Here is a 21,452-nt window from a genome sequence, read left to right on the forward strand (position 1 = left end):
GTCATAACCGATCACTCTATGCATTCAAGTGGAGTTAAATATTTTCTATGAAAGGCAAGAAGATAATGAGGTGAATCAAGAATATTATATCTCCATTACAAGTTGATCTCAAAGGCTCATATGGAGGTTGTGCCTGATATTCTCTACACCCAAGGGAGCTTATCTATTTCCTATTTCGTGGAGATCATTCAAATTGAAATTCCTGATCTTATGGGAAGATTGAGAAGACTTTTAGAAAGGAGAAAATTATGAAGCCACCTAAATCAAGGAATTGAAGATGCAATCAAGGGTTTGTCAATACCAATATCCTAGTTGGTGCACTGTAAGACAAGCCGTGAAGATTAAGAGAGTAAGAAGAAAACTTGCAACTCTATTGTGTCAACTTTCATCATCTCTCTCACATTCTCGTGCAAGCAAGCCTAGTACTATTTTTCTAAATATTTTCTTCTGCTACCCGAGAACATACTAGCTTATTCATTCTTGTTTAAAAAGCTCCTATACACTTCTTTCTTTATCCTACCTATGAGCTACATTAAATGATTGAGAGTTCCTAACTCTTAAACTTCATTCAAATCTATCTTGAGAGGAACCTTTGTACTTAAACGTGTAACCCTTGTGAGGGAACCATAGTGAGTTGATAAAGTTTTTGTGGTTTGTCTTTAAAACCACGTGTGTAAAAGTTAAGAGGGTTAACTTGTGGAAACCTCTGAGTTACGGTGGTGAACTCCGGAAAATAGCCATTTCCATAGTGGATTGATCTCCAAAGCAAAGGTGCTTAGAGAGTGGAGTAGGAGGACCTGGTGAAGTCACTGAATCACTATAAATCACTGTTTGCATCTCTCTTCCTTATACTTTTAAAGCTTTCCTTATTGCTTTGCTTATTTTATTTTTTAATATGCTCTAATCTGTCTAGGCTATACACGATTGATATTATTGCTTAGCTCTTGATCTCTGTTCATATATATTGATTGCATGTTATACACTGACTTAAAATGTTATATTCTTTATTCATTATCAGAAAATTGACCATTTGTTTACTTGATTAAATCTAGTTGGTATATTTGCATAGTTTTGAGTGTTCGATTCTTTATATTGTCAAGCTTTGAACTTGTATATGATTTACTTTGTGGACGTCTACGTAGTTTAGTATATTTGCACTACTAGTGTCTCTGTAAATTTGCCAGAATTCATATTTGAAATTTGTTTAAATTTGTTTAGGATATATCATTAGAGACCAAATCGTATTTGTGTTGTATCTGTGTGACGATTTTGTTGAAGAGGATTCCGAGTAGGAATTTGAGGACACAATTCACCCCCTCTTGTGTGGCCTAGGTCCTTCAAAGTCTTCCCAAACACCATTCAATACAGGTATAGGCATGTATAAATCAGTATTTTGTACTGTCACTTTGAAACTTGACAAATGTAATATTTACTAACAAACTTTTCGAAGTCTCGTTTCAACTGAGGCCAGAAGAACCTCTCTTCAACACTGCTTATGGTCTTCTTCGCCCCAAGTGACCACTTAGTCCGCTGCCATGCAAATCGCAAATCAATTTCTCATGCAAAGAAGTACGTGGTACACATAAGCAATTTCCACGAAATAAAGAACCTTCAGTGACATGAAAATCTTTCGCAGGCTGGTGTGTTAAGCACTTAGACCAGACTTCACAAAAATCCACATCATCCACGTAAAGCTCCTTTAGGCAATCTAGTCCCATTACTTCCTCGCTAAGGGTGGTGAGCAACACCGCACGCCGACTCAATGCATCTGCCACCCGATTCAGCGCCCCACTCTTATGTTTAATAACATATGGAAATTTCCGTAAAAAATTCATCCACCTCACATGCATGTCGTCCACGTTCCGCTTACTGTAAAGGAACTTAAGTGCTTGATGGTTAGTATACAGAATAAACTCACGTTGTATAAGATAGTGCTCCCACTGCTTCAATGTGCGGACCACGGCAAATTTTTTTTAATCATATGTACTCCACTTGCGGCTGGTTTCATTAATTTTTTCACTAAAAAAGTAATTGGCCTCTTCTCTTTGGATAAAACAACCCCAATGCCAACCCCACTAGTATCACACTCCACCTCAAATAATTTGTCAAAATTGGGTAGCGCTAAACTGGAGCGATACTCAATTTTTCTTTGATAACAGCAAAACTTGTCTCCGCTTTTTCACCCCACAGAAACTTACCCTTCTTGGTACATTCAGTAATGAAAGCCATAATCGTGCTAAAATGCTGGACAAAACGTCGATAAAAAATAGCCAACCCATGGAAACTCCTAACCTCCATGACATCTTAAGTGTGGGCTGTTCTCGAATAGCTCGCACCTTTTCTTCATCAACCCAAATTCCCTCTGCACTAATTACAAAATTGAAAAAGACTAAACTATCTATCAGGAAGCTGCACTTTTTGAGATTAATAAACAACTTATTCTCCTACTAAGCTGTTAGAACTTGTCGTAGATGATCAATGTCTACTATACACCAAAATATCATCAAAATAAACTACAATAAATTTTCCAACAGAAGGTCGTAATACCTGATTCATTACTCGCATGAATATGCTTGGAGCATTTGACAGTCCAAAAGGCATGACCATCCACTCATACAACCCATCTTTTATCTTGAATGTTGTTTTCCACTCATCCCCCTGCTGGATATGGATTTGATGATAACCACTGTGCAAATCAATCTCCGAAAATAATTTTGAACCTCCCAACATATCCAGCATGTCGTCTAAACATGGAATAGGAAAACGATATTAATTTGGTTGATTTCTCTACTATCGACACACATCCTCCAACTACTATATGTCTTTGGCACCAACAAGGCAGGCACGGCACATGGACTCATAATTTCTCTGATAAACCCCTTTTTTAACAATTCCTCCACTTTCTCTCGAAGAATATTCCCCCTTCGGACTCATTCTGTAGTGTGGCAGGTTAGGGAGGCTAGCTCCTTGTATAAGATCAATATGGTGTTGAAGATCCCTCATTGGCGGTAAACTGTCGGGCAACTTGTCCAACAAAATATGTTGAAATTCGAACAATAATGGCTGCACATTGTCATGAGGCTTAACAGCCTGTTTCGGGCCATGTTCTTGATTGTCTTTCTTCAAATCCCGGACCATCATCACATACACCCCTTCTGTAGCCCTCATCTCATCGATAAATTCTTCTTCAGACTTGACTATAATGAAAAAATGACTCTTTCACCATCATATTATTTTTTGGATTTTTTGCCAAAATAAATACGAATTGTCCCTGCCCTTATGCATGATATTCACATCGTACTGCCAAGGCCTCTCCAATAACGCATGGCTTGCATCCATGTCGATCACATCACATAACACATCATCTTTATAGAGTTTACCATTCGAAATTGGTACGTGATATATTTCTTTTACCTTCATTGTTGGTCCCTTCTAAATCCAACCAATAGTGTATGGTGAAGGATGCTTCTCAATTCGCAGTTTTATATGCTCTACTAACCTCTTAGCCACACAATTGTCATAGCTGCCACTATCTAAAATTAAGTCACAAACCTTCTTGTCGATAGAACACTACGATCGAAATATACTATTTCACTAATCAGATTATTTGGTAGAAAATAGATCCGCTGTACTAGGCAATGAACTCGTTCTCCTTCTTCCTTGGCATACTCCACGTCTTTATATATCTCATCCTCTCCATAAGCCACATCTTCCCTGAACTCCTTATCCTCCACATCATCAACCAGATTCACGAGCCTACTCTCCGGACAGACGTTAGAACTATGGCTAGGCTTACCACATCTGAAATAATTTCCAATAGCAGATCTCGTATATGGATAGCTATTATTGGGTTCGGGAGGGTTTTGATTATCCGAGCCGCTGGATTGCACCATTGTCGTGTTAGTTTGCACAGAATTTTGCTGGGCGTTTGGCTGCACTGCTGGTGTAGGAGACTGCACATTCTTGGATCTATCTGCTACTGGTTGCACTGGCTCTATTGGGGGCCTTCGATAAAAATTTGAATTGCTAGTACGCCTCTCTAAGGCTTTAGCTTTTAAGGCTAAATTTCAAGCTTCTTCCACGGTATGAACTACTTGAAGACCAATTTTATCCTGTATTGAAGCCCTCAACCCATTCAAATATCTTGCCACTTGCTGTCTCTCTGTCTCCTGTAGATTGTTACGATCCACTAGCCTAAAAAATTCTATGGTATAATCATGGACAGTTTTGGTACCCTGCGAACAATTATGCTAAGACTGGAATAAAGTGTTGTTCGTAATCAGGTGAAAGAATATTTGGCTTGTATGTATTCTCATTATCATATCTCGTAATATATACAAAGAGCGTCCTTGTGTGAAAAGAAGATTACAAGGAGATTACAACTCAATCAAAGGAACTACAATTACGGGATTATAGTAAGTATGACAATCGGGTATCACCTATCACATATTTCTTTCCTATCTAATTCAACTGACTTTGCTAACATACATCTTTCCAAATCAGTTCACTTGTTAACACTCCCCCTCAAGTTGGAGAGTGGATGTCAAGAACTCCCAACTTGCGCAACAAAATGGAGAACTTTTCTTTACCCAACGGTTTAGTAAACAAATCTGCAGGCTGGTGTGTAGAGCTGATAAACCGAGTAGTAACAGTGCCGTCAAGTATTTTATCTGGAATAAAATGGCAATCAATTTCAATATGCCTAGTTCTCTCATGAAACACCGGATTTGCTGCTATATGTAGTGCAGCTTGGTTATCACAATGCATAACAGATGGACCGGATAAAGGAAGAAATAAATCTCTTAACAATGCACGTAACCAAGTTATTTCGCAACACGTACCAGCCATGGCTCTATACTCTGCCTCAGCCGAAGATAAAGAGACAGTCTTTTGTCGTTTCGTCCCCCAAGAAATTAAAGAATTTTCAAGAAATACACAATACCCTGTAGTTGAACGACGAGTTATGGGACAACCAGCCCAATCCGAATCACAATAAGCAATTAATTCCAATTTATTGTTGTGAAATAACAAACCTTGGCCTGGCGTGGACTTGAGATAACTAACAACTCGGAGTGCAGCGTCCATATGTGAGAGACGCGGCTCATGTATAAAACGGCTAAGGACATGAACCGAGTAAGTTATATCCAGTCTTGTGATGGTGAGATAAATCAAGCGACCAACTAGTCTTCTGTACTTCTCTGGATCTTTTAATAATTCACCCTTTTCAGATAGCTTGATTTCCTCCATTGGAAACTCAACTAGTCGTGCTCCCAGGAAGCCATGTTCCTTTAAAATCTCAAGGGCATATTTTCGTTGTGAAACATATATCCCTTTCTTGGATCGAGAAACTTCTATACCTAAGAAGTACTTCAAATCACCAAGGTCTTTGATGCGGAAGCGAGTATGAAGAAAGGCTTTGATGGAGTTGATAGCTTCAATATTGTTGCCTGTAAGCAAGATATCATCAACGTAAATTAATAGAGCTGTAAATGAATTCGCATCCTTGCGTGTGAAGAGTGAGTAATCATTTTTGGATTGTATAAAACCAGTTGCAAGAATGGCCTTGGTGAGCTTGGCAAACCATTGCCTTGATGCTTGTTTGAGTCCATAGAGTGACTTGTGGAGATGACGCACTAAATTCTCCCCCTGTCGTCGAAGTCCCGGAGGAGGGGTCATGTAAGTCGCCATGAAGGAAAGCGTTATGAACATCGAGCTGGTGAATGACCCAGGTCTGACTTGCAGCAATGGCCAGCAGACAACGAATGGTTATCATCTTGGCGGTCGGAGAGAAAGTTTCATGATAGTCCACACCTTCTATTTGAGTGAAACCCTTAGCGACGAGTCACGCTTTGTAACGCTCGATGGAACCATCAGCATGATGTTTGATTTTGTAAACCCATCTGCAAGCAATTGGTACTTTGCCAGGTGGTAACAGTGTGAGACTCCAAGTGTTATTGGAAGCAAAAGCAGCAAGTTCTGAGTCCATGGCAGCACGCCAATTCGGATCAACATTAGCCTCTGCAAAAGAAGTAGGTTCCACGGCACGACTAACAGAATGCACAAAAGAAAAATGTGCCGGTGAGTAGTGATGGTAAGATAAAAAATTACAAAGAGGGTAGCGGGTACCTTTAACAGGGCCGGGAGCCGAAGACAAAGAGTGGTGGGGTGGTAGCATGACCTGGGAACAAACATAGTCTCGAAGAATGACAGAAGGTTGCTTGAGGCAGGTAGAGGTGCGGAGTGGGGGTGGGGACGATGGTTGGGCAATAGGTGAAGAAGAAGTTGGAGCCGAATCTGGTGTAGAGGATAGTGGTGGTGCGACCGAAGAGATGATGATGGTGGGAGGTGAGGGTTCGAGTGCAGGTGGTGATTGTGTTGGGTCGGGCAATGTGATAGTATCAATAGGAATAAGAGGAAGAGATGGACCAGGTGCGCTAGATGGCATGGGTAAGGGTACTGGTGATGGATGAAAGGGAAATGTGGATGAAAGGAAGAGGACATCTCGACTGGTGATGATTTTATGTGTATCAAGGTTGTATAGTTTGTATGCCTTTTGACCAATTGGATAGCCAAGAAATACACACTTATGAGCGCGGCTATCAAATTTGGACTGGGGATGAACATTGGTTGCATAGGCAAGGCAGCCAAAGACTTTCAGGTGGTCATAGGAGGGAGGTTTTTAATTTGTAGAGAATTTCGTATGGGGTCTTATGATGGTGAAGAGGGGTGGGAAGACGATTGATGAGGTATGCAACGGTAAGAACCCATTCCCCCCAGAGTTTTATGGGTAAATGAGATTGAAAACGGAGGGCACGAGCTGTGGTGAGAAGGTGACGGTGTTTGCGTTCGATAACGCCATTTTGTTGTGGCGTATAAACACAAGAATGTTGATAGATGATTCCATGTTTGGAAAAAAAAATTACGCATAGAGGAAAATTCTCCCCCATTGTCGGCACGTATTTGTTGAACTTTGGTGTTAAATTGTGTTTCAACAAATGCAAAAAATGATTGGAGAATGTGTTGAGTTTCATGCTTATGGCGCATTAAAAAAATCCAAGTGAAACGAGAGAAATCATCAACAACAGACAAAAAATAATAAGCCCTCGTAAGAGAAGGAGATTTATTAGGACCCCAAATATTACAATGTAAAAGAGCAAAAGGTCTTGAAGTGGAAATAGTACTTAACCCAAAAGGCTTGCGAGTTTGTTTCGCCAATGGACAAACATCGCAAACAAAATTAGAAGAAAAAGAACAGCCTAAGGAATTGTTGGCTAAAACTTTCAAAGGAGCAAAAGAAAGATGTCCTAGACGACGATGCCAAAGTTGAGGTGAGATGGTAACAAGATTGCATGTAGGTTGGCTAGAAGATGAGGCCAAGGCAACTAGGTGATAAAGGTCCCCTTGCCGCTTACCCACACCAATCGTCGTCTTCGAAACCAAGTCCTGCAAAACAACCCAGGAGGGAAAGAAGGTTACGGAACATTGTAATGCATCTGTAAATTTGCTTACGGACAAAAGATTGATATTAAAACTAGGAACACAGATGACATTATGCAAATGATGTTTGGAATTAAAAGAGATGGTGCCGGTCATGGTAGTAGGGACTTTGTCTCCACTAGGCAAAGAAACAGGTGGCAATGTGGTATTAGAAGAGCTAGTGGTAAAAATTTGGAAGAATGAGTAAAGTGATCCGTTGCCCCACTATCAATGATCCATTGACCATGAAGTGGAGCAAGCGGTGACAAACCTTCAGTGACAACAGAATTAGCTTGTGGTAGAGGCAATGATGAGTCAGACTTCTCCGTCATCACAGAAAAGATTTGTTGATGTTGTTGATCGGATAGGTGGGGCATGGCAACTCGAATATCTTGGAGAGAAGTCATGGTGTTCGAAGTAACTTCATTAGCAGATGCATGGCCACCACGAGAACGATTATTGGACCCCCTTTGCCATTGTGAGAACGATTGTTGTTGCGTGGGTTGAACTGAGGTTGCTTTCCATACCGTGGGTGACCAGGAGGGTAACCATGAAGCTGCCAACAAGTCTCCTTGGTGTGGTGATCAACATCATAGTGAGAGCAGTAAAGCGGAGGCCGATCTTGACAGGATCGGGCATCAGCGCGAACAGCCATGGCAGCAGTATCTGGCAGTTTGATGGCACCAAGTTCGCGTTGTTTTTCTTCTTGAGAAACAGAAGAGTAGGCTTGTCGAGCCGTAGGAAGAGGCTTCAACAACAAGAGCTAACCTCGTATTGCACTGGGGGACTCATTTAGTCCCATAAGGAATTGCATAAGTTTGTTGGTTTCATTTTTTGCTCCACATGTACAAGAAACATTATCACTGTGCGCAGCTAACTCATCCCAAAGTCCTTTGAGTTTTGTAAAATAGGCAGCCATAGACAACTGACCTTGAGTAAGAGAGTTGATTTCCCGTTGAATCTGAAAGAGATAAGGAGCATTACCTTGAGAAAAACGCTCGTGAAGATCAACCCATATTTCATGGGCGGTAGGCAAGTAGATCACACTATCAGCAAGGTCCGGCTCCAAAGAGCCCAAAATCCATGAAAGAACCATATCATTGCATCTCTGCCATACGTTATCATTGTCGGGATTTGGTTGTTTGAGGGAACCATCAATAAGGCCAAGCTTGTTCTTGGCACTAAGAGCACTTGCAATGGTGTTATTTTGTCTGGGCCAATAAATATGCATGGGGTTTTGTGTTTTACTGATGTGGTTGTATTGGGTTTTGTGTTTTGCTGATGTGGCTGTATTGGGAGATGTGTTTTGCTGGTGTTGTTGTATTGGAAAATTGTGTTTTGCTGTAGTTTTATTGTGGACAATATGGAGGGAATGGGAATTTGTTGGCCTCCATGTTGGGTGGGAAGGAAAAATGTATAGGAATTTGTATTTTGCTGATATGGCTATATTGAGAGATGTGTTTTGTTGATGTGGTTGTATTGAGATACGTGTTTGGCTTGATTTTTTATGTAATAGAGATGGGACCCAGTCTTGATTTTTGCTGGCCCAGCAAATTGTTCCCATTGCAATTGCTCTAACGGCAATACGCATAGCACGAGACCAGGTATTGTAATTGTTGCCATTGAGTTTTTTTGAGACAAGGATCAGGTCAGGATGATCCGAAGAGTGCAGGAAAAAAGGGTTGGCAGCATCACTGCCAGTTGAAGATTTGGCAGCGTTGCTGCCACTAGAGCCGTCATCACTCATGTTGAAGGACACGGTAAAAAAAAGTTTAGGGTTTAATGATCTCCTGCCCCGATACCATGTAGAAAAGAATATTTGGCTTGTATGTATTCTCATTATCATATCTCGTAATATATACAAAGAGCTTCCTTGTGTGAAAAGAATATTACAAGGAGATTACAACTCAATCAAAGGTACTACAATTACGGGATTATAGTAAGTATGACAATCGGGTATCACCTATCACATATTTCTTTCCTATCTAATTCAACTGACTTTGCTAACATACATCTTTCCAAATCAATTCACTTGTTAACAACTGGTCCCAACATACGACTGCACCATTCTTCAGCTTGTAGGCCACCAATTTCACCATCTTGCTCTTCGGAATCTCCATCATGACGAAGAAACTCTCGACCTCTGACATCTAGTCAAGAAATTCCTCTACGTATAGATTCCTGTTGAATGGGGGAATATCTGCTTTGACACAAAAGTCATCATGCTCCCTTTGCCTTCTCCTAGGCGGATCATCATCGAGTTCTTCGTCTTCGTCAAACTCCGAGTCATCATACTAATAGGATGACACTGAGGACGTCCACAGCTGTTCCTCTTAATAGGTGGCCCCCAGGCAACTTCTCTGGCACTCACTCTGCCTATTTTGGGTTGTCTATCGTTACCGTTGAGGTTCAATCCATTGAGCAAATCCGTGATCTGTTGCAATTGTGCATGCTGCTCATCCCAAAAATCCTCAAATGCCTCCCATAGTGCCCCAACTCCTCGATCTCCGTCAACAAGGTTGTTGTTCCTGTATACATTTTCTACCATTGAACAAGGCAAATCCTTATTCCGATACTGGTAGATGTAAAATACACCTATTTTTCTAGGCTTAAAGTTATTATTTTTCTACGTGTTTAGTGCAAAATACTACCCATATTGATATTTTTATGCACAGGTGCTGCTGGAGAGTAAAGCTGGCATTGGACAGAATTTGTAAACTGTTTTGCAACCTGTGCGGCCGCAGAATGCGGGAATCAGTCTGCATGTCTAAGTGGCTGATGTGGCAAAGACAATTGGGCCAGTTTAGGGCTTGTTAAAGACTATATATGCAGTGTTATCCTGAGACAAGGGGGACTTTTTGCTGCACGATTAAAGACCTAATATTGGAGAGCGTGTGACGGCAAGAAGGAGGAGAAGAAACATCAAACTCGGCAGACCAATTTCTTCGGCAGATTTAAATTCTTCCATTGATTTGAACATTGTTAATGAGTAGTTATATGGTTTTAATTATGATTATGTGTAGCTAAACTCTTTTCTAGATAGGGTTTGGTAATTCTTCTACCATAAACCTTGTGCACAGATTTGATTGACAATCAGACTAAGTTTAATTCTTTGTTCTCTGGATTGATTGCTTATTTCCTATTGTTATGCATGCCTGATCAACATCATAATTCTAGGAATTGTTAGTTAAACATATTCGGCTGACCATGACCCGGTGTCTGATGAAGTAACAAGAACTTGAGTAAGATCCAAATTTTGGGAACATAGGACATAATTGATTGGGTAATATACCATTATCCTAGATTGTGTAACTGTCGATTTCCTAGTGCTTATGCTTGTCTTAGGAAACTCTTAGGATAGACCAACCAAGACTCCTTTGATAAGAAAAGATCTTGCAGCTGGATCAAAGTCAGGATCGTTGTTTAGGGAAATCTAATTGACTGCAGCTGGACCAAGGCCTTTCAATTGACATTGTTAAACTTTTAAATTGTGTGATTGCGTATTAATTTGTGCGCACAGGTGGAGGTAGTTGGCAAGCCAAACCCAAGCTAGTTTTCATCCATTGATATTTAGTTCAATTTTATTTAGTTAGTTAATATTAGAAGCACCTGATATTTATTTTACACTATTGTTAGTAATTAGTTGGTAAGTAATACTGTCCTCGTGGATTCGACCCCATTCACTATTTTACTGTTAGTCGGCACGTACACTTGCGAGTGGGATAAACCCGTCGGTATTGAGTTGCAAGTATTTCTTGCAATAAAAAGTATTGATCAAATACCAACTAACGTAGAAAGGAAACTGATAAAGGTATGATTGTCTTTAATACCTTAGGTAACCAGAAATCTAGAGAATAATCTCAAAGACGGCTTATCTATTCAAGTTCATGATAATAATGTCCACAACTCAATAAAAGAGAAATAAATAGGTCCATGTAGAAACCCTAAAGGAAAAAATCAAGCAAAAGACATAAATGCCCACAATCTTAAGTATTTTAAAACCAAAATAACTAAATAATAATTAATGAAGTGCACGTTGACTTGCACGTCCAACCTCCGCTCAAGCACCCACTCTCAAACCCTTCCATGTATTTTTCTCTCCCTCTTTTATACTACATCAGTCAAGCTTAGAACTTGAGGGTTTTCTTGCTAACGTAAATTTAGAATTATATTGTTGTCCATTTATTTGTCGATTATATACCAAAATTCTGGTTAGAGTTTTTTTTTTTTTTTTTTTTTTACCAATTCACTCCTTGGCTAGTATTGCTCTTGCGCTTTTGGTTATTTGTAATGAAAGTTCGAATTTCCATCTGTCATACCATCATGCCAAATACAGAGGTTGGCAACAACGCTAGAGAATATTTGTAAGTTTGTTGTATTGCATTTCAACTCCCTCTCTACTTCCTCAATCGTGATTTTATACTCTTCGAATTTATTTTTCTACTCTTATGTGGTTGTCTACTATAGCTACATGTGTGGGACGAATACCTCATTATGTTCAACCACAATACAAGGTTGACACAATACTCATGTTCCCAAGTGAACAAAATGAGATTGATTTGGATTGTTTATAAAAAGAGATAAAAATAAATATGGAAGATAATCTGTATTAATGATTTGGACAAATTAAGGAGATTGATTTGGATTTATTGCCTCATATTTTTTTAAAAAATATATATATTATCATTTAATGTCCTTATATACTTGCCCAAAAAAAAGTCCTTACATGGAATCACCGGCGGCTTGGCAAAAAATTATTGTAATTTTAGTTTTTATTAGCTTTATATACCTTGTAGAAGATAAGGAGGGTGGGAGAAATTGAATTAAATTATTTTTAACATTAGCATAGATTAAATTAAGTTAATAGATTATTAAAATAGTTATGTGCTGTTGTGGATAATGTCACATGAAATGAGTGTTGAAGAGGCTCTATTGAACTCCACAATTTTAGTGAATTATCAATTCCAATTTGAGTGGCTGGAAACGACTCTACTTCCACAATAATTTGAGTGGATGTACAAAGGAAAGCACAATGAATATTATGCATTCGTGATCCATGAACCATCATCATAACTCATGAATTCACTAAAGATTATGATAGGGATTCCAACAAAAGATATTCTAGTTATCCCAATTGTACGTATAGATTTTTATGTCCATTATGTGGTACATGTGAAACTCATGAATTCACTTGAATCTTGTGTGTCAACTCAGAAACTGAAATACAACTTCTGGGATCTTTATCTTTTTCGTTGACTAATACACTAGTAACTAGCAAGTCATAACATATCAGTTATCAAAGATTGCACGAGGTCCAGAGTTCTTTTTTTTACCCATTTAGCACTCTAGCTATAATTAAATACGTGTACAACACTCGCAACCCACAACTTTTTTTTTACCAAAATAGCACTTAACACCAGTGCCATTGGCGTGATTAGTGCTATGATTTTATGTTTTGGTAACTGTAAATGACTTGCTCTTGCCTGCTGATTTTGTTGTGTTAGATATGGAGGACAGTCCTAGATCCTCATCTTTACCTATCATTCTTGGACGACCTTTCATGGTTACTGCTAACATGAATATTAATGTGAAAAAGGGGACCGTAACTATGCAAGTGAATGACAAAGAATTAGAATTTCGTGTGTTTGATGCTCTTAAATCTCATGATGATCATAGTGATTGTTTTAATGTCGATACTACACATGATCTTGTGAGTGGGCTTTTTCAGGTTACTAGTGTTGATCCAGTTGAAGCAGTGGTGGCGTATGGTTTGAATGAGAAAACAAATTTTGAAGGAGAGTTGGAGGATGACCGAATAGAGGAGGCTATCCAAGCATTCCTGTTGGACCAGCCTTATGGTGGTAAGAATACTCCCCCTTTTGAGCAGATGACGCCTACTAATGCATCTCTTGTTCCCTTAACAGTTAAAGCACCTAATTTGGAGCTGAAGCAGGTGCCTAGTCATCTTAAATATATTTATTTGGGTGAGCAAAACATTTTATCGGTGATAGTTGCTTCCAATCTAAGTTTGGGGGAGGAAGAGAAGTTGATTCGGATCTTGAGGAAGCATAAAACAGCTCTTGGTTGGACCATTGCTGACATAAAGGGAATCAGCCCAACAAAGTGTATGCATAAGATTTTTCTGGAAAATAATACAAAACCCACCCGAGAAGCACAAAGGAAGTTAAACCCACTATGAAGGATGTTGTCAAAGCTGAAGTTCTTAAGCTACTTGATGTGGGGGTAATTTATCCGATTTCGGACAGCAAGTGGGTCAGTCCAATTCATGTAGTCCCGAAGAAAAGTGGCATCACTGTGGTGAAGAATGAAAATAATGAGTTGATACCTACGAGAATGACCATGGGATGGAGAGTGTGTATTGATTATAGGAAGTTGACCAGTGAAACACGAAAAGACCACTTTCCACTACCATTCATTGATCAGATGTTGGAGAGACTAGCCGGGCATAGTCATTATTGCTTTCTTGACGGCTATAGTGGATACAATCAGATTGCCATAGCACCTAAAGACCAGGAGAAGACCACGTTCACATGTCCATATGGCACTTTTGCATACCAAAGGATGCCGTTTGGGCTGTGCAACACACCAGCTACATTCCAAAGGTGCATGATGAGTATTTTTTTCTGATATGGTAGAGAAGTTTATTGAAGTTTTCATGGATGATTTCAGTGTATTTGGAGCTTATTTTGATGAATGTCTTGAGCATCTGAGGTTGGTTTTAGAGAGGTGTGAAGAAACCAACCTTGTTTTGAATTGGGAAAAATGTCACTTCATGGTGCAAGAAGGAATTGTGTTGGGTTATTTGATTTCCAGCCGTGGAATTGAAGTGGACAAAGCAAAAATTGAAGTCATATCAAAGCTGCCTCATCCAACTAAAGTGAAGGGTGTGAGGAGTTTTCTTGGTCATGCTGGGTTCTACCGGAGATTCATAAAAGACTTTTCCAAGATTTCTCGAACCGTTGTGTGCATTGCTGACAAAGGATGCTGAATTTTTATGGACAATGAGTGTAGAACAGCCTTTGACAAGTTAAAAGAAGCACTCACTTCAGCTCCTATTATGCAAGTACCTGATTGGGAGCTGCCATTTGAGTTAATGTGCGATGCAAGCGAATATTCTTTGGGGGCTGTTTTGGGTCAGCGGAAAAATAAGATGCCATATGCCATCTATTATGCCTCTTGTAACATGAATGATGCTCAGCTGAATTATTCAACAATGGAGAAAGAATTGTTGGCGGTGATTTTTGCTTTGGAAAAATTCAGATCTTATCTTATTGGCTCGTGAGTTATTGTGTATACAGATCATGCTACTTTGAGGTATTTGATGACTAAAAAGGATACCAAGCCGAGGTTAATATGATGGGTACTCTTGTTGCAAGAGTTTGATTAGAGAATAAAGATAAAAAGGGAAGTGAGAATGTAGTTGCCGATCATCTTTCTCGGCTGCTACCTGACAACGAGCATGAAGAACTTCCTTTGGGTGACTATTTTCCGGATGAGCAGCTCCTATCCATACACACACTGCCATGGTATGCTGATATTGTGAATTATCTTGTTACTAACTCTTTTCCTACTGAGTTGTCTTATCAGGAAAGGAAACGGATAATTTCACGGGCAAGAGATTACATATGGGATGATCCTTACCTTTTCAAGATATGCCTGGATCAAATTATTCGCAGATGTGTATCACAATCTGAACAACAAGAAATTTTGAAGCATAGTCATGCTTATGCATGTGGCGGCCATTTTGGGCCTAAAAAAACTGCACTTAAGGTATTTCAAGCTGGATTTTATTTGCCTACTATTTTTAAAGATGCTTGGATTTTTTGTAAGAGTTGTGACGGATGCCAAAGGACCGGTAACATAGCTGCCAGAGATCAAATGCCCTTAACAAATATTCAGGTCATTGAACTTTTTGATGTATGGGGAATTGACTTCTTGGGTCCTTTTCCTAACTCTTTTGGATTTGAATATATTCTAGTTGGTGTTGATTATGTGTCCAAATGGGTCGAGGCAGTCCCCTCAACGACAAATGATCATCGAGTGGTTGTCAAGTTTTTGCAGGACAATATTTTCTCTCGTTTTGGGATGCCACGAGCTATCATTAGTGACGGCGGAAGTCACTTCAATAATTATGCCTGTTCTGCGTTGATGAAGAAATGTAGGATTACTCACCGTGTGGGAACCCCATATCATCCTCAGACGAGTGGGCAAGTGGAGATAAGTAATAGAGAAATCAAGGTCATTCTTGAGAAAACGGTGAATCCAAACAGGAAAGATTGGTCTCTTCGTTTGACTGATGCTTTGTGGGCATATAGAATTGCTTACAAAACACCCATAGGGATGTCTCCGTTCCGGTTGGTTTATGGGAAATAGTGTCACCTGCCAGTTGAATTAGAGCATCGAGCTTATTGGGCTATTAAAAAGCTCAATTTTGACATAAAGGCAGCTGGAGATAGGCGTCGCTTGCAACCAAACGAGCTCGAAGAATTACGACAAGAGGCCTATGAGAATGCCAAGTTATATAAGGAGCGGGCCAAGAGGTACCATGACAAGAAGCTTGTGCGGAAATTTTTTTCTGTGGCACAGAAGGTGCTGGTGTATAACTCTCGTTTGAAACTGTTTCCGGGAAAACTCAAATCAAAGTGGCATGGCCCGTATGTGATACAAGCTGTGTTCCCTCATGGTGCATTAGAGTTAAAACAGCAAGATTCTGATCAAACATTCAAGGTTAATGGCCATCGAGTGAAGCCTTATCGGGAGAATGTACAAGTTACTGTGGATGAAGTGGTCTATTTCCACTCTATTGATCTCTGACAGAATCTAAGTCTATGTCTGGCTAAAGACAATAAATTTAGCACTTCATGGGAGGTAACCCACGTGGGAGAGGAGCGCAATTTTGACAACTTCAATCAGCTGAGTCTCTCTTCCTTTTCATTCACTTAATTTTGTATTTATTTTCGTCATCACAAATTTTCTTTTTGTTTTTGTTCTCTTTTTCAACATTGAGGACAATGTCGATTTCAAGTTTGGGGGAGAGGGAATTTGCTTTTGCCGAAAATTTTTGAAAGTGTTTTGAGAAGAGAATTGGCATACTTGTGCTTAATTATTATGAAGTGCTTTTGAGACTGATGGTGTGATTATTTACATGATCTTTTGCAATGAATGTATGCTTAGTTTACATATTATTTGCAGCACCAATTAGCTTGTGAGGAGCCTTCAAAAAATTTTGTGTGCTATGAATTTCATGACTTTGTATAGCTAGAACTTGCATTAGACCATCAAAAGTAAATAATATGTTTTTGTTCTTTGAAAGTGAAGAAGGCATTCTTTATCAATTTTGGCCTACCTTGAACCTTACTTCTGTTCCCAATCTTTTAAATGAATACTCTTCCTTTGCAATACACCTTCCCATCTTTGTGATGTGTTATGCATGTGTCATAAGTCACAAAAATAGAATCCATTATGAGACTGTTGTTTGAGGTGTTTGGAAGGTGGTTGATAAGGTGAGGAGGAGTTTGAGTGTGGTGTTGAAGGGAGGCAGGTCCGAATATTCGGAGAAGTGTATAAATAGAGTTCTGGGGAATTTGCAACCTGTTTGTGACCTAAGTGCTACTGAAGCTTAGTTAAAAACCAGTGACCCAAGTCCGTAGGTCAAAAAAAAACATATACATAAATGTGTATCTACGGAGTAGGGTTTGGTAAACCCTTTTTATAGCCGCAAATACCAAGTTCCTTACCCTTTTTCATCCAAAGGAAGGAGAAAGCCCAATCTCGTGAGAAATTGGACTGGGTTGCTCCTCTTGACTCTTGTAACAACACAGAGTTCATCAATGGCTACTAGGAGTGCAAAGAGGAAGAAGGAGTTGACAAGCAAGAAGAAGGGAAAAACAGTTGAGAGTTCGGATGTCTCTGCAGAAGAAGAAGAAGGTTTTGACTGATTCATCTCCCCTGAAGTTCAGACCGAGTGTGAGGAAGTGTGGTCGAAGAGGGCTTTGCATGTGGAACGCCATGTTGTGGTAGAGCACCTCCAGTGAGTTGACTGGTATTACAAATTGAAGGAAGGGGATGGCTCGGCATCACCAGTGTTCCAGGTGTGGCTATTCGACAACTGGTATATGAATTTTATGCAAATTTAATAGTCAATGATAACCATTGTGTAGCATATGTCCGTGGTAAGCAATTCTTTTTCAACCCAAGAAGGGTTTCATCTGTATTAAGCTTACCTGAACCATTGAAGAAACCTAGTTTCAAATTTAGGGATTTTGGAACCTCAAATGTTGATACTGTGTGGCCTGATTGGAGAATTGTGATGGAAACTTTGATTGGGAATAGTAGTGATGAGCCGAATAAGAATGTGATTTTATATGTTGATTTGATGCAGCCTTATAGACTGTTAGCCCAGATTGTGACCAGGAATGTGAGACCTGTGACTCATCTCTCCACTGTCAATGCAAAATCTTGCTATTTGATGTATGCAATTATTTTTGAATGGCAAGTACTATATATGATCACATTGTCAAGGTGAAATTGGATAATAAACCTGGTCAGGTGCTGCCATTTGGGGTGCTGATTACTACTTTATGTCTTGCTGAAAGTGTGGAAAAGGAGCTGGGTGATGTGCAGGAGAGAAGGAAAGCACCTCTTAACAGATTCTGGTTTGATAGAAGTAAGGTGCAGCTAATTAGGTAGCAACAGAAATCTTTGGGTACAGCTGAGGAATCTCGGGTTCATAACACTGAAGAGGGGAATGATGGTGCAGGTCGTGGTAGTTTGGAAGAGAGGTTGGAAGCTGTTGAGGAGAGGGAGACTGATTTGGGTGTTGAGGTTAAGCAAGTTGGGATTTTGCAGGGCAAGTGATAACCCGACTGGAGCATCTTGAGTCAACTATTGAGTCACTTCAGATGAGTATTGGAATGCATATTCATGAGATGAAGGAGGCTCAGCAGAGATTTGAAGCTCAGCAAAGGGAGATGTTTGATTTGATTCGTGATGGGACCTTACCCTGATTTTATTCGGATGATATGTTGATGTTCTGACTAGGCTTAGTAACACTCTGACTTGTTATTTTAGAGTAGGGGAGATTTTTGTTATTTTATTATGTTCGGATGGTTAGATGAAGTTAGGATTAGTCTTATGATAAATGCCTATTTTTGAGACTCTGTGATATATGGCATGATCATCACATATTTTGTTAAACCGTACCTTTATCTAGCCTATGCTATTCCTTGAAGCTTATCCTTGTTACATTGAACTTAATTGTGATTGGATTATGATGACTTTAGTTTGAATCCAATTTATATTGATATTGTGTGTTTTTGATCCTTCCTTAGTCGAATTTTCTTGCTTCCAATAAAGTCCTTCCGATTCATTGAATGAGAATTTTAGTGTGAAGTAGGGTTGGTGGACATGCAAGCATATGGTTGCAGGTTATGAGTTCATAAGAGAGTAAACACTACCCTTCAACACTTGAGTGAAAATTTTCTTCTATATATTATGTGTGTACCTTGGTGAGGGTGTGTGAGAATAATTGTGTAAACTAAAGTGGTTGTGAGCAGAGTTAAGGCTGTGCAATTCTCTACCGGACGTCAATGCTGCATTGAAATAATGCGAAAGTACTTGTACTGCCAGTTCTTGATTGAAGTTTTTCAAATGATTCTTAAAATGGTTTAAACTTTTTCTTGATTGCTTGCTTGAGGACAAGCAAGGTTGAAGTTTGTGGGATTTTGTTAGGTGTAAAATACACCTATTTTTCTGGGCTTAAAGTTATTATTTTTTCAATATGTTTAGCGCAAAATACTACCCATATTGGTATTTTTATGCACAGGTGCTGCTGGAGAGTAAAGCTGGCATTGGACAAAATTTGTAACCTGTTTTGCAACCTGTGCGGCCGCAGAACGCAGGAATCAGTCTGCATGTCTAAGTGGCTGATGTGGCAAAGACAGTTGGGGCAGTTTAGGGCTTGTTAAAGACTATATAAGCAGTGTTATGCTGAGACAAGGGAGACTTTTTACTGCACGATTAAAGACCTAATATTGGAGAGCGTGTGACGGCAAGAAGGAGGAGAAGAAACATCAAACTCGGCAGACCAATTTCTTCGGCAGATTTCAATTCTTCCATTGATTTGAACATTGTTCATGAGTAGTTTTATGGTTTTAATTATGATTATGTGTAGCTAAACTCTTTTCTAGCTAGGGTTTGGTAATTCTTCTACCATAAACCTTGTGCACATATTTGATTGACAATTAGACTAAGTTTAATTCTTTGTTCTCTGATTTGATTGCTTAGTTCCTATTTTTATGCATGCCTGATCAACATCATAATTCTAGGAATTGTTAGTTAAACATATTCGGCCGACCATGACCCGATGTTTGATGAAGTAACAAGAACTTGAGTAAGATCCAAGTTTTGGGAACATAGGACATAATTGATTGGGTAATAAACCATTATCCTAGATTGTGCAACTGTCGATTTCCTAGTGCTTATGCTTGTCTTAGGAAACTCTTAGGATAGACCAACCAAGACTCCTTTGATAAGAAAAGATCTTGCAACTGGACCAAAGTCAGGATCGTTGTTTAGGGAAATCTAGTTGACTGCAGCTGGACCAAGGCCTTTCAATTGACATTGTTAAACTTTTAAATTGTGTGATTGCGTATTAATTTGTGTGCACAGGTGGAGGTAGTTTGCAAGCCAAACACAAGCTAGTTTTCATCCATTGATATTTAGTTCAATTTTATTTAGTTAGTTAATATTAGAAGCACCTGATATTTATTTTACACTATTGTTAGTAATTAGTTGGTAATTAATACAGTCTTCGTGGATTCGACCCCATTCACTATTTTACTGTCAGTCAGCACGTACACTTGCGAGTGGGATAAACCCGTCGGTATTGAGTTGCAAGTATTTCTTGCAATAAAAAGTATTGATCAAATACCAACTAACGTAGAAAGGAAACTGATAAAGGTATGATTGTCTTTAATACCTTAGGTAACCAGAAATCTAGAGAATAATCTCAAAGACGGCTTATCTATTCAAGTTCATGATAATAATGTCCACAACTCAATAAAAGAGAAATAAATAGGTCCATGTAGAAACCCTAAAGGAAAAAATCAAGCAAAAGACATAAATGCCCACAATCTTAAGTATTTTAAAACCAAAATAACTAAATAATAATTAATGAAGTGCACGTTGACTTGCACGTCCAACCTCCGCTCAAGCACCCACTCAAACATGCATGCGCTCAAACCCTTCCATGTATTTTTCTCTCCCTCTTTTATACTACATCAGTCAAGCTTAGAACTTGAGGGATTTTCTTGCTAACGTAAATTTAGAATTATATTGTTGTCCATTTATTTGTCGATTATATACCAAAATTCTGGTTAGAGTTTTTTTTTTTTTTTTTTTTTTACCAATTCACTCCTTGGCTAGTATTGCTCTTGGGCTTTTGGTTATTTGTAATGAAAGCTCGAATTTCCATCTGTCATACCATCATGCCAAATACAGAGGTTGGCAACAACGCTAGAGAATATTTGTAAGTTTGTTGTATTGCATTTCAACTCCCTCTCTACTTCCTCAATCGTGATTTTATACTCTTCGAATTTATTTTTCTACTCTTATGTGGTTGTCTACTATATCTATATACTAGGGAACAAGTCTACTATATAGCTACATGTGTGGGACTAATATCCTCATTATGTTCAACCACAATACAAGGTTGACACAATACTCATGTTCCCAAGTGAACAAAATGAGATTGATTTGGATTGTTTATAAAAAGAGATAAAAATAAATATGGAAGATAATCTGTATTAATGATTTGGACAACTTAAGGAGATTGATTTGGATTTATTGCCTCATATTTTTTTAAAAAATATATATATTATCATTTAATGTCCTTATATACTTGCCCAAAAAAAAGTCCTTACATGGAATCACCGGTGGCTTGGCAAAAAATTATT

General features: G+C 39.0%; 2 protein-coding genes across 2 annotated transcripts; both read right to left on the bottom strand.

Moving 5' to 3' along the window:
• Positions 1-4,067: 4,067 nt before the first annotated feature.
• LOC119995616 (uncharacterized mitochondrial protein AtMg00810-like) lies at positions 4,068-5,688 on the bottom strand. The gene is made up of 2 exons (XM_038842130.1): positions 4,651-5,688; positions 4,068-4,235 (listed from the first exon to the last, which is right to left on the bottom strand). Exons 1-2 carry the CDS (start codon positions 5,686-5,688, stop codon positions 4,068-4,070), a joined length of 1,206 nt encoding a protein of 401 aa, XP_038698058.1.
• A 2,191-nt stretch (positions 5,689-7,879) lies between these two features.
• Positions 7,880-9,223, bottom strand: LOC119995625. The gene is made up of 3 exons (XM_038842138.1): positions 9,002-9,223; positions 8,333-8,584; positions 7,880-8,224 (listed from the first exon to the last, which is right to left on the bottom strand). The coding sequence occupies exons 1-3, from the start codon at positions 9,221-9,223 to the stop codon at positions 7,880-7,882; spliced, it is 819 nt and encodes a 272-aa protein (XP_038698066.1).
• Between the last annotated feature and the right edge of the window lie 12,229 nt (positions 9,224-21,452).

This window comes from Tripterygium wilfordii, chromosome 1 (assembly GCF_013401445.1).
Source record: "Tripterygium wilfordii isolate XIE 37 chromosome 1, ASM1340144v1, whole genome shotgun sequence".
Classification (NCBI taxonomy): Eukaryota; Viridiplantae; Streptophyta; class Magnoliopsida; order Celastrales; family Celastraceae; genus Tripterygium; species Tripterygium wilfordii.

Coding starts and splice junctions, on each gene's coding strand:
- LOC119995616 (XM_038842130.1), bottom strand. CDS start 5,688: ATGGCGACTTACATGACCCCTCCTCCGGGACTTCGACGACAGGGGGAG. Junction 4,236..4,650: donor ATAAAATACTTGACGGCACT/GTTACTACTCGG, acceptor AATTGTTCGCAG/GGTACCAAAACTGTCCATGA.
- LOC119995625 (XM_038842138.1), bottom strand. CDS start 9,223: ATGAGTGATGACGGCTCTAGTGGCAGCAACGCTGCCAAATCTTCAACT. Junction 8,585..9,001: donor CCAGCAAAAATCAAGACTGG/GTCCCATCTCTA, acceptor AACGTATGGCAG/AGATGCAATGATATGGTTCT. Junction 8,225..8,332: donor TAGCTGCGCACAGTGATAAT/GTTTCTTGTACA, acceptor TTGTTGTTGAAG/CCTCTTCCTACGGCTCGACA.